Below are 12,680 nucleotides of genomic sequence, written 5' to 3'. Positions count from 1 at the left end.
GAATTTGTTGTGCAGAACACTGTACATAAAGGGTTAAATGTTGCTTTGATGAAACATTTTCAATCCAGCGTATAAGGCACATCGATTAGAGGCTTTACAAGCTGGCTTACAGTGACTTGTTCTTGGTATTATTAGAAGTATATAATCGAATCAACAAGATATAGGTCTTAGGGTGTATTTAATATATATAAAATAATCTTTGATGCAAGTTTCATTAAATATTTTCATCATTTATGCCTTTACATGTGAGAGAACATTTTAATATGTGAAAATGTAAAATAGGAAACTGGAGAGAACAATATAATTTAACATTGAATTAATGTAATAGATATTTACTATTCATAATCATGTATGCAATACCATAGCATTATGATGTCAATCATGGATGATGAATCTTCTACAGATGATGATAGGTGACACTTTAATGTTTAAACTTGATTTATCATATTTGTGTGCATAAAAATACTCACTAATGACTGATTCTGTAATATATCCCTTTAAAAAATGTTTTGAAGAAGGATAGGACTAATGCTTTTCGAAAAACAGTTTTGACACATAAATATGTACTACTTTTTGGAAATCAAATGCTACTTTTTAAGTGACTTTTTTTTCAAATCAATTGTTAGGCCATTAATTGAACCGCTGAATTGTCTACAAATTTTCACGTTATTTCTGAATCCTGACAAGGTACACACGATGGGTGTGACCAGTTGACGGGGGATGCTAACTCCATCATGGCACCTCATCCACCTCTGCTCCTTGTTTGTTTAAGGTTACATGTAATATGCCGGATTTTCTTCAGAAAGTGCAGGAAAAACAGATTTGTTATTATAATGTACATGCAACCACAATGTATTCAAATCTTTATTAAGGAATACAAAACTTTAACAGCCTTTGAAAAAATAAAGATGCAAAAAATGAGTTCTATGCTAGTGATTATAATACATGTATAATTATATTTTTGTTCGACAATATGCTAATCCATAGTATATAAATGGCAACAAAGAAATAAAATGAATTAAGATTATGGGTAAATTTGATTTTACTAGAATAAAACGAAACTGATATGGAACATACTCAAAAACAACAAAACGTATTATTTAGAGTCAATATCAACGTAAAAGTCAGTCGTTTAAGTTCATAAAAATCATGTTCATGTTATCACCTGCAAAGGATCTATCACCAAATACTCGATATATATTGAATTTTTGTTCCTGAAAAAAAAAAACATCAAACCTAGCTGAAGTCAATGTAAAAAATTTTTAAAAATGTATAGCTGTAGCGTAAATTTTTTTCTGCAATATGTAAATTGACGAAGAAGTCAATTTTTACATTTTTAGTATTTTTTAGAATTTATTTTATTTTATTTATTTCGACCGAGTGTGTTATACATTTGCTAATTAAAGATCAATAATTGAATATACTTTCAAATGATAGGCCTGATATCTCACCTTTATCTTTTCTTTTGAGTAATGAACATTACGACAAATCCTGTTAAAACACCAATGATAAGTCCAGGAATACCTGTTGCTATAACAATGCCAAGTACTTGTACATCTAAACGAAAAATAAAAACAAATTAGATAATAAAGTAATTACTGGTTTTGTAAAAAAAAAAAAGGTATGCACATTTTATTCAGTAGATCTTTCGGGTTTCAATTAACACTTCCTTATTAGATAAGATCGAAATCGGATGATACATTCGTGTTCATCTGTGCATATTCTAGTAAAACAGTGTTAAATGCAAACCTTTTACTGAAAAAAGTATATGAATAAAAGTATTTTCTTCATGTTTTCTGGTCTGTTTGTCCGTCTGTCCGTCTTTATAGCTGTCTTTCTGTTTGTCTAGCTGTTCGTCTGTCTAGCTGTATTTATTGTCCGTCTGTAATACTTCCATTTCCACACTATATTACTATATGGACAAGGGAAAAGATAATCACTTAGCATGTAAGATGTCCCCGGTTCAAATTCAAGGGTTTTTATATTTACTAAGTTGTGTACAAACTATAACTACATTGTGGTAAATATTTTACATTAGAAGAATTCATGTCTCTCTGATCACATTTTATTGAATAAGCAGTCAGATCTTTTAAAAACGATGTTAAGTATTGACAAACAAGTTGATGAAACAAGACTTTCAGCAGTCTCGGTCAAGATCAAAAGAGTCACGTCATCATTTCGTACGTTCTATGTTCGATACAATAACTTTGTCAGCAAATACAAATTATCATTGTGTCAAATGCGTTTTTCATACTAATTGTTTGTCCATTATTTATACACTGAATTGACGACAGATTTTCCCGTTATTTCCCGATCATGATAAGGAGCACACGGGGGTGTGACCGGTCGACAGGGTATGCTCACACCTGCATGGCACCTGATCCAACCTGTGATGTTTTGGAGGTCTGTGTTTGCTCTGCTCCCATTTTGAATTGTTGTATGGACTTTTGATATTGATTACTGTTCGTTACATATGTATATCTATATTTTTCATCCATATTGGCATTTTTATTTGCTTCAGTACATATATTTTATAATTCCGCAAATCTGGAGAAGAGGAAGAGAGGGTATGTGAACACCCCACTCCAATCTAAACACACTTCTGTTTTTTCTTTAAGCGGGGGACACATATTTCTTTAGTTAAAGATATATGTTAAGACCAAAAAAATAAGCCTATTTTGAATTCCCTTGGGCTTACCTTGATAACAATGTTTTTTGTCATTGTTGTAAAAGAGGCCAGATCGGCAGGAGCATGTTCGGTTTCGTGAACAGACTCCTCCATAAAAATTACAGTGTTCGCTGAATAGGCATTCTTCGCCATATGAAGCGCCCTTTTCAAGAACAGATTCTAAAAAAATTATTTTAGTAATAATGTATAATATAAAATAATTCTAAAAAAGATATAATTTTAAAACATGGAAAAAATTGTCCTTAAGGCTATTATTAATGCATATCTTTGAAAAACAAAATTGTGTTCAGGAATTGATATTCAAATTGCTAAAAACTGTATCAAATATAACAATGTTGTCAACAAACCAGGTACACATTTATCCATGAAAGCATATCCAATAAATCTATCTACACATGAGCAGCGATTGTTTGAACATTTTCGGCGTCTCTTTGAGTCATAGCATTGTTTGTCTGAAAAGCATGTATCTCCAAGCTTCAAGTTTCTTTTATCTACAATTTAGATGGAATAATAATGTTGTGGTTTCTGTTTGCATTGAAGGAAAATTCTTCTTTGTAATAAGGTAAATGAATAACTTTATCTTTGTATTATAAGGTGTAATATTCTGTGCAAATTCATATAAAAATACTATTTTTTTATAATTTATCTCAGACTAATGTTTTTTTTTTCTATTTGGTCAAAATCAGAAAGCATTGGGCATTTCATGAAGAGTCAAAAAAGAAAAATTATTCACTATGGCATTTTTTTGTGCTGTGAATTTCTGAAATTTCAGTGTAAACAAGGAGGACTTTTGTTAACCTACCAACCCTCCTTCCCAATCTTTTACCTGTATACTTATTTGCAGCGTTGTCAAGATTAGGAGGGATAATTTGTGCTACATACAAAGACTGCTGCTTGTGTCTTGTATGTACAAATACTGATTTTGTTCCTTTACATTTGATCAAATAACTGTTTTATGTCCAAATATGGAAAGATCCCGTATGCATATTGATTTTCGCCCTCTCTGTCTGTTTGTTTTTGTTTTCTGTCTGTCTGTTGTAAACTTTTATATTGCCCATGCCTATTGAGTGGATAAAGTTATGGTTTTGATATTTCACAGGTGTATTCCATGTGACAAGGCCTTTCTTTTGGGTACCACCAAAATTGATCTTGACCTTAGAATTTGACATATTTTTCCAAAAAATACTACAGTAATCTTTGCTACATGTAACTGTTGAAAAGTTATGATCAAGGTGAGAGTTTTTAAAAAGTGGATGAAACTATTCGGTCAAGATCAAAAGATTAAAAATATCAATACCAGCTGAAAGGTCTTGTCACAACTACATGTAATACACATGTGAAGTATGAAAGCCCTGGCTCCAACTGTTCAAAAGTTATACATGTAGTCTATGTCTTTCATATTTCACAGGTGTATTCCTTGTAACAAGACCCCCCTTCGGTCGGTACAAACATTTTAACCTTGACCCTTGGAATTTGACATGCATTTGACAGAGTTTAACCCTCGCCATAATCTGCCATTCGGGGGCATCAGTGTTCCTCCAATACATCTTGTTTCTTCATATTTTTACTCTAAATTGACTCTAAATTTAGAATGACTAAAAATATACTTCCTCAACCATAAATTTAATTCATAAATGCAAGGCTTTTCTGCATGCTAATTTATGACATTTGTTTTGAAACTTTTTTCATGAGTCTATGTTTATGCCACATTCCTTTCTAAACCAAATGTCCCATGTTTGTTGATTTTGACTTTTAAATATACATGTAAAAAGTACTTACGGTAGATACTGTAATCGCATATTCCGTTAATGCGAATTAAATTAAAATATGACAAGCCGCTCACGCAAAGAAAATTTTTCGAGATATAAAGATGTCCGAGTTTTCTCTTCCTATACATGAAGTCTGCTGAAAAATCTCCCACCAAAAAAGAAAATGGACTAGTAAGTCTTTTGGTTGAAGCTGTCATTGAACACTGGATCACACAGTTTCTACCATCTTCAAAAGATAGTAAAATCTTTAAAGTTCAGTTACACTATGTACCTAAAATCATTTAAATTTTAATCATTTTAATTCTTAAAAACTTTCACATTGATAACTCAAAATGGAATTTAATTCTAAATGAATTGGGTATTAATGCATACAAAGATCAATTTGTATTGATCAATAATTAACAGAAAATTCCGTAAAAACTAAAATATAAAACAGTTTTATTGTGTAACCGTCAATATAATATCACATCCTTCAAAATATAACCGAACATTAGGTTTAACTCTCAAACAATACATGTGTATAATCAATATCAAACAACAGAACTTGCAAAAGCTGACTAAGAATTAAATTGTGAAAAGCTTTTGGAAAATCACCGAAATTATTTGGAGATGGTCTTGTTAAAATACTTAATTGAAATTAATATTTGCTGTTTATATCTGTATGACATCACAAAAAATCTAACTGGGAAGCAAAGTAAACGAGAAAGGCCAGTGAAAGACAAAACAGGGAAACAAGTAGAAGGGGAAAAAGAACAAAGAAGGAAATGGAAAGAAACTTTTGAAGAATTGCTGAATAGGTCAGTTTCACCTAACCCTCCTAACACGAAGACCTAGAGATAGACTCCTACTAAGGAGGAAATAAAATAACCCTAAAACAAATGAGGAATGGTGAGTCAGCCGGACCTGATAATATTCCGGTTGAGGCACTTAGAGCTGATTATGACAACTCAACGAACATACTCCACCCACTTTTTTCTAAAAATATTGGAGTCAGAAACAATCCGAGAAGAATGGAAAGAAGGATACCCATTAAAGCTTCCAAAGAGGAGACCTCAGAAATGGTGCCAACTATAGAGGAATAACACAGTTGGATGTGCCAGGGAATGTATTTAACAGGATAATACTGAACAGAATAAAAGAAGTGGATGATAAGTTACGTGACCAATAAGCTGAATTTTGTAAAAATTTATCTTGTACGGACCAGATAGAAACGTTGCGCATTATCATCAAGCAATGTGCTGAATGGAACTTCTCCCTCTATATAGGCTCCATAGATTACGAGAAAGTCTTTGACAGTGTTGACAGGAAGACAATATGAAAACTTCTGCGACGTTATGGAGTTCCTTGTAAAGTGGTAAATATCATCCGCTTCTCTTATGAACACCTGACATGCAGGGACATTCATGGAGGACAACTGACAGAACAATTCAATGTAAAAATAGGAGATCGTCAGGGATTTATTTGTCACCCTTTCTGTTTCTTTTTACAATATATTGGATAAAGAAATCATTCACAGACAATAGAAGAAATGGATTACAGTGGACACCATGGTCACAGATAGACGACCTAGACGTCGCGGATGATCTGGATTTCCTATCACGTACCCAGGTACAAATGCAGGAGAAAATTACAACACTATCAGAAACTTCAGCACAGATAGGATTCAACATCAATATCGCAAACACAAAGATCCTAAGAGCAAACACAACATCACATGCTCCATTAAATGTAGACAAGAATAGATATGGGTTACCCCATATCCAAAGATATTCGACTTTTAGATTTAATATGCTTATCAGTGTTTATAATGACGTTAATAAAAAAACTGCAATGTCTAGGGCCTAGTTATGGAACTGGTGTAAATTTCGTGAGCATGGTGAGGTCACCCAGTCTCCTAACAAACGGTACACATAGGCCTACATGAACCTGTGTCCGCAAGACCAACATTAGCCTTGATCTACACACGTGCGATGGAGCTGTTAAACGCATCCAGCGAGCTCGGAGGAACACGTTTTGTTTTGCCGAGAAGTTACGATGGCAGACAAAACTTTTCTTTTCTTAATTAGATCATATGAATACGAATTCTGATTAATAAAAATTATACAATCCCTGTTGAACTATATATAGTTTGTTCTAACATTTGCATCTGCAACAACTTGTGTTTAAAATGGCCGTGTTAGGAAAATCAAGACCGGATCGGAAAATTCTAAACTGAAAACCTTTTTTGTTTTGAAAATTACTGAAATATGCTAATGTATTCGTCGCAGATATTACTTACATTATTCAAGTTCTATATAAAATGGTAAGCCTATGCTGAACTCCAACACGAACCCGAATGTCCGACCCAGTTCTCGTTTTGCCACACATTTTATCCCCTACAGTTTACAAAGTGTACACACGTGAGCAGAATCCAGCCAGGGATTGAAAATTCCGTCATTTAATAATATACACACACAGAATGATTTATTTTTTCTTAAAAGGAAATTGTATGATAATTAACAGACTATAAACATGTACTTAATACAATTGTTGATATAGTATTATCAATTCATCGGTGAAAAAATATGAATCGAAGAATGACCTAAATATTCTCTATTATCAAACATGTAAAAAAAAAAAAAGGCTGAGGAGGGAGCGAGCGTAGGAATATTGATATTTTCTATTTGCATTTCGGGGGGAAAGTGATTTTCTAATAATATTTTGACGTTATTTTTGATTTCTTTAACGTATGAAATACACAACTTCACTCTTATCATGAACAATAATGTTGTATCTACTTAATCATGATGGAACTATTTTGGTCGGACCAATTTGTGTGAGCTGCCGCTGAAAACAATAATATATCTTGCAGAGATAGTATGCATTGATCGAATATATTAAAAATCGGGAAAAAGAGGAAGTAGAATATATCACCTACATTGGCAGTATAGTTGACTAACAAGGAAGTACAGAAGCTGACATTAGGGAAAGAATAGGAAAGGCAAAAGTAGCATTCCTGCAATTTGGAAACATCTGGAAGACCAAGGGAATAACAACATGCACCAAAGTTGGACTTTTTAACACCAATGTTAAAGCTGCGCTTCTCTATGGTTCCGAGAAATGGAGGGTGGCCGTTGCCACTATAAACAGGATCCAGACATTTTTCAACTTTCGTCTGAGACGCATCCTCCAGATTAAATGGCGTAACAAAGCAAGTAACACCAATCTATAGCAAAGAACAAATAATGCCCCCATAGAAGCAAAATAATGCAGAGAAGGTGAAGGTTGAGCATACTCTGCGCAAGTCATATAAGAAATCACCATGCAAGTCCTAGCCTGGAACCCCTGAGGAAAACGTAAGAGAGAGAGGGGGCCAAAGAACACCTTGTGGAGGGATTTGGAGGCAGACGTCAAAAGAATGGGGAAGAATTGAAAGGAGATATAAATCATTGCTCATGATAGAGGGGGCTGGAGGAATCTTGTGAGCGGCCTATGCCCCAAAAGGGGTAGCAGGCATAACTAAGTAAATTGCAATCAATTTCTTAAGATTTCATTCATTTTGTTATTGAAAAAACCTATTAGGGTCGACGAACGTAGAAAACTAATACCTTGAGTCAAATTTTGCAACAAGACATGTGTCCTGTTTTCTGCATAATAATAACATGAACCATCCGTAGTAGATACATTCAGATACTGTAGAACAACCAACACATCCTCAGCACACAATCTGAAAGGTAAAGAAAAACAAAATTAAAAAAAATGGATAAAATTTATTATTAACTAAATATTTACATAAAGGTGAACACCTATACTGAAAGGAAAAAGAAACGCATTAGAATCTAATATGCGAAATCGTTTTTCTATGCGGCCAAAAATTAGGAAATTTTGTCAGAGTTGTATCATGGCTACCATACCATGCTCAAAATTACTCAACAATGAAATGTATAACCTCACGTAGGGAAAGGGGTAAAAAAGCCAAAAAAGCATCTGCATTTAGAAGATGACAGTTTTATAATCTCATATTGTATTACCAATTGATTCCTGTGAGATATAGACATCGGTTTTGCATATTTGCCGTCAGTATAATTTTTTGCACTCATGGTATGTCCAACGGAAATGTCATTTTATCTAGTAATTGAATTGCATAAGTAAATAAAAAGACAAGGTAACAACACGATGCTGTGCAGTTTTTTTTATTTTTCCACCAAAAGACACTTTTCAGTTGTAAGATAGGAATATGAAATGTTTCCAACCAACCCTGACGGTGACCTTGTAGCGTTACAAAGTCACATTAAGATTGGGCTTTTCATCATACCACCTCGGTAATCGTCATATACGTAATGTTTAACGGGAAGATATATCCATTGTTCGTATTGACTTCCTTTGAAACATTTACATTTACCAAACCATCTGGACTCTGTAAATTCTATTATTTTCATTCATCCCAAATTTGTAGAATTAACTAATTCTAACTATTAACTAAAGAGTTAATGACTTTATAAACTACGGCTACTCTCGAGTAACTTTTATCTACCCTGTCGGAAGGGTTGATGCATATCCCAATGAGAAAGATAAATGCTCTTATAAACCTAATGCAAAAGAGAATCAAGACTGATGCTAATTCGTAATGGAAATAAGATGACTCTTCATTTTCACTTTTCGGGGATATAGACATGTGAATTTCAATAACTTATAAATTATCCGTCAAAATCACATTAGACTTTTTAAACTTGTTTTTTTAAAGATTAATTCAAATGTTTGCATGATTACAATACTTGAAAACACATTCGAACTAATAGTTTTTATTTAATTTAAAATTTTACTATACTTTTTTCCTTTCATAATAATATTCAGTTTAAGTTGCAGTAGGAAAGATGCACATACATGTAATTTTTTAAAGCTATTCGAGAGTATTTGGCATTATTTCTTCTCCTGTTTCGATATGAAAACATCTATAATTTCTATAAAATTGACATTTATAACACTTGATTTAGCAAATTAAGAACACATAAAACCTTCCGTAATTTTAAGGAGTTAATTTTAAATGCTACATCGTCTACGTTTAGGGCTAAACAAAATATAATGATCGGTCTTGATGAGTGTAAATTGTTCAACGTCCTTTTCGAGAATATTTTACTAATATGCACAGTCAGTCACATGCCGGCGTAGAGCTACATATCTTGTCCTATATTCTGTCATCAGGGCCATTGAGCAGTGATGTTAGGGATCTTGTTTATGAAAGCTCCTACTGCTACATGGGACCTCGGTTTATACGGTCTCATCCGAAGGGCCGGTCTCCACGTCCCACATTGGGACACGAACCCGCGATGTGAGGATTAAATTCTTACTTTGTGACTTTAGAGCAGTCGCTCTTACAACTATTCCACTATACCTTTCGAGGTCAGCAGTTTAAATTAATAAGGATAATGTTATCAAGAAAAAAATTAAAAAGCATATGGCTTTACTAATGATTTAATACTAACAGAGACAAATTCTTTGCAATCGTATTTTTTGTTCAATGACAAGGGAATTCTTCAGCTTAAAGCAGAATTTGATCAATTCAGAACAACGAATGAGATTAAATCAACTTGAGTCTTTACTTTCATATCTTCTGTAGGTTTATCTTCGGAAAAAAGTCCGACGGCAACATCATCCTGATGAGTGGGGTTCTAGAACTCATTCATCTTGTTGGTCATGCTAAGGAAAAATGCAGCGATTCATGATTTATTCCATAAACGGGGGCCTGAAAATTCTACAGTTGTTTTGTTGACCATATCTTAACTGTTTTACTTTCATTTACAATCATTTCCCACATTCACAAATTTTTAAATCGAAAAGGATTCTACAAGAAGAAAGTCATATTTTGTTTATGAAATAAAATCACAATATGTCTGCTTTGATACCGTCACTTCACGCAGCTTTTTGTATAAAATACGTATAGTTCTCATTTCTAAGCAAGATATAAAAAAAAATATTCAAGCTCAAGTCTATTTCACAATTCAAATCAGGAGCAAGGCAAATAATGGACCTCCAAAACATAAGAGGTGGGATCCGGTGACATGGAGCATTGGGTAACCCCTGCTGACCGGACACATTCGCCAAGTGTTCCTTGTCAAACCCGAAAAATACCAAAAAATGCGTCAATATTTCACTGCGTAAATAATGGCATAACATTAAGTAAATAACATATATTTCAGATACTACTTACCTCAGCTCTGTCAAGTTTTCTTTTAATTAAAAAAGTTTTGCAGCAAATGTCGATGCATATTTGTAGGGGAAGCCTTTAAATTGGATTATAATGGAATAAAGGACTAGATCCATATGTGATGGAGAATATTACTGGACTTAACCGCGTCGATTTCTTTGTTGGATATTAAAGTTTAAGAAATGACGGTTTCTTTTAGATGCATCTTATTCCGTAAAACGCTGCGGTTAAAAAAATTATGTTACCAATTAAAGATCCGTAGGTAAATGCTCAGTGTCTAGTTTTCTAGTTAATCTGATATTCCCGTTGTCTACATAAAGGTGCACTCAGTGATCGACTGTATGTATAATGCCAATTCTTTCTAGAATTCTTACAATTCTTCTTTAGAATTGCCAAATTACAATGCTCGTATAAAAACTTGTCCCCATTGTTAATTTGAAATCTATATATCCTAATATTCCTTTATTAAGTGAACTCTTTGGGGTTAAGATGATTCCTACCTTCTCCCCTCCCCCGTGCCAATGTAGCCATATTCACAAATTCAAAGTAAGCATTGAACTGTTCTAATGACTTTTTGTGGTTAATGTTGCTATAATCTAGAATCATTTTAATTTGTTGGAGTCAATATTTGTTGACAAAAAATTAATAAATAAATGGATCGCGGGAACGTTACTACTAGTGTAGCTTGAATGTACAAACTTTTGATAGTATTCTGTTTTACGAGATAAAAATAAGTAGAACTATGTCATCTTACATGTGCATGTAAGTCATATTACAAATAACAACACCACTCAAAATTTAATAAGCAAATGCTTACTTCACTTTAAAGGACACACCGAAACATTGTCAGGTTCTTTTTCATGTAAGAAAACTGAAGCAAAAAACTTTTTTTTAATTTTAAAAACTATGATAAAAAATAATTTATAATTCAATTTAATTCAAGCACATCATTTGATTGGATAAAGATTTATTTTATACCGTAATTTATAGCTTGCTTACGTCATAATTGTATTACTCCGCTCGTCGTTACCTTAAAATCTGCTCATTGGGAAAAGTCGCCCGCGTGGCGCAGTGGTTAGAGCGTCTGCTCTATAGTCGCGAAGTAAGGAGTCAATCCTTATGTCGCGGGTTCGAATCCCACTGTGGGACGTGGAGACCGGTTCTTCGGATAAGACCGTATAAACCGAGGCCCCGTGTCGCAGTAGGTGCTGGCACGAAAAAGATCCCTCACTGCTCAAAAGCCCTGAGTGCCGAGCATAGGACAAAATTTGTAGCCCTCCACCGGCAAGTGGTGGCGTCTCCATATGAGTGAAACATTCTCGAGAGGGACGTTAAACAATATACAATCAATCAATCATTGGGGAAAATTGTCTTATTTTCTACTTTGAAATACATCAATAAGAAATGAAGCTTATTTTAACTTAAGTTATATGATATAACAAAAATTTTGGCAGTTTACGTTTTTTATGAACCGCTTTGCGGTTATAAACCTTAATTTGCCCAAAGTTATATCGTATCGTATATCGTAAAACTGAAATGTTAATTAAAATACGCTTCATTTAATAGTATTAAAAATGTTTACGTACGTAACTGGCGTGAACCCTATTGCCCTAAGAGATGCACCGATTTGAAAGAAGCACAAAAGGGTACAGAAGATGAATCCTGAAGTGTAAAATTATATTTTTTTTTATTTCATGAACTTGTAAATGTATAATAATAATAATGATAATAATAATAATAATATAAATGGATTGATTGCTGATGATAGTTGCATTAATTTTTTTAGAGTTTTGTTTTCATTCATGATATTTTAACAAAAAAAATATACCTGATCTTTTCAGAGTTGCCATTTCTTCTTCGTGATAATTTTCTCAACATCTGACTCCAAGTGCTTTCTCGTAATTCTAAGGCAGAATTTCATATATTTTTTTTTAATTTACTAAATGCATAGTTATGGGTAAAAAGATGAAAACCGCGCCAAAAACCCTTACACAGCCATAGAAATACAAATGATTTGAGGATGAAAGACATTTGGAGA

General features: G+C 33.4%; 1 protein-coding gene across 1 annotated transcript; it reads right to left on the bottom strand.

Moving 5' to 3' along the window:
* Positions 1 to 607: 607 nt before the first annotated feature.
* On the bottom strand, positions 608 to 12,292 carry LOC134270284 (uncharacterized). The gene is made up of 7 exons (XM_062752475.1): positions 12,229 to 12,292; positions 8,046 to 8,164; positions 4,469 to 4,684; positions 3,037 to 3,180; positions 2,699 to 2,848; positions 1,452 to 1,557; positions 608 to 1,214 (listed from the first exon to the last, which is right to left on the bottom strand). The coding sequence occupies exons 3-6, from the start codon at positions 4,653 to 4,655 to the stop codon at positions 1,454 to 1,456; spliced, it is 585 nt and encodes a 194-aa protein (XP_062608459.1). The 5' UTR covers positions 4,656 to 4,684; positions 8,046 to 8,164; positions 12,229 to 12,292; the 3' UTR covers positions 608 to 1,214; positions 1,452 to 1,453.
* Between the last annotated feature and the right edge of the window lie 388 nt (positions 12,293 to 12,680).

The sequence above is a fragment of the Saccostrea cucullata genome, unplaced genomic scaffold (genome assembly GCF_032062105.1).
Source record: "Saccostrea cucullata isolate Sc308-1 unplaced genomic scaffold, CSIRO_AGI_Scuc_v1 ctg4859, whole genome shotgun sequence".
In the NCBI taxonomy this organism is placed as follows: Eukaryota; Metazoa; Mollusca; class Bivalvia; order Ostreida; family Ostreidae; genus Saccostrea; species Saccostrea cuccullata.
The sequence above is the reverse complement of the archived record's forward strand: the minus strand, read 5'-3'. Positions and strand labels throughout refer to the sequence as shown.

What these genes read in the sequence shown, in the direction of transcription:
- LOC134270284 (XM_062752475.1), bottom strand. Translation starts at nt 4,655, where the DNA reads ATGACAGCTTCAACCAAAAGACTTACTAGTCCATTTTCTTTTTTGGTG. An exon ending in ATGCGATTACAGTATCTACC is followed by an intron (nt 3,181 to 4,468) that starts GTAAGTACTTTT and finishes TCTAAATTGTAG; the next exon opens with ATAAAAGAAACTTGAAGCTT. An exon ending in CAAAAAACATTGTTATCAAG is followed by an intron (nt 1,558 to 2,698) that starts GTAAGCCCAAGG and finishes TTTTTCGTTTAG; the next exon opens with ATGTACAAGTACTTGGCATT.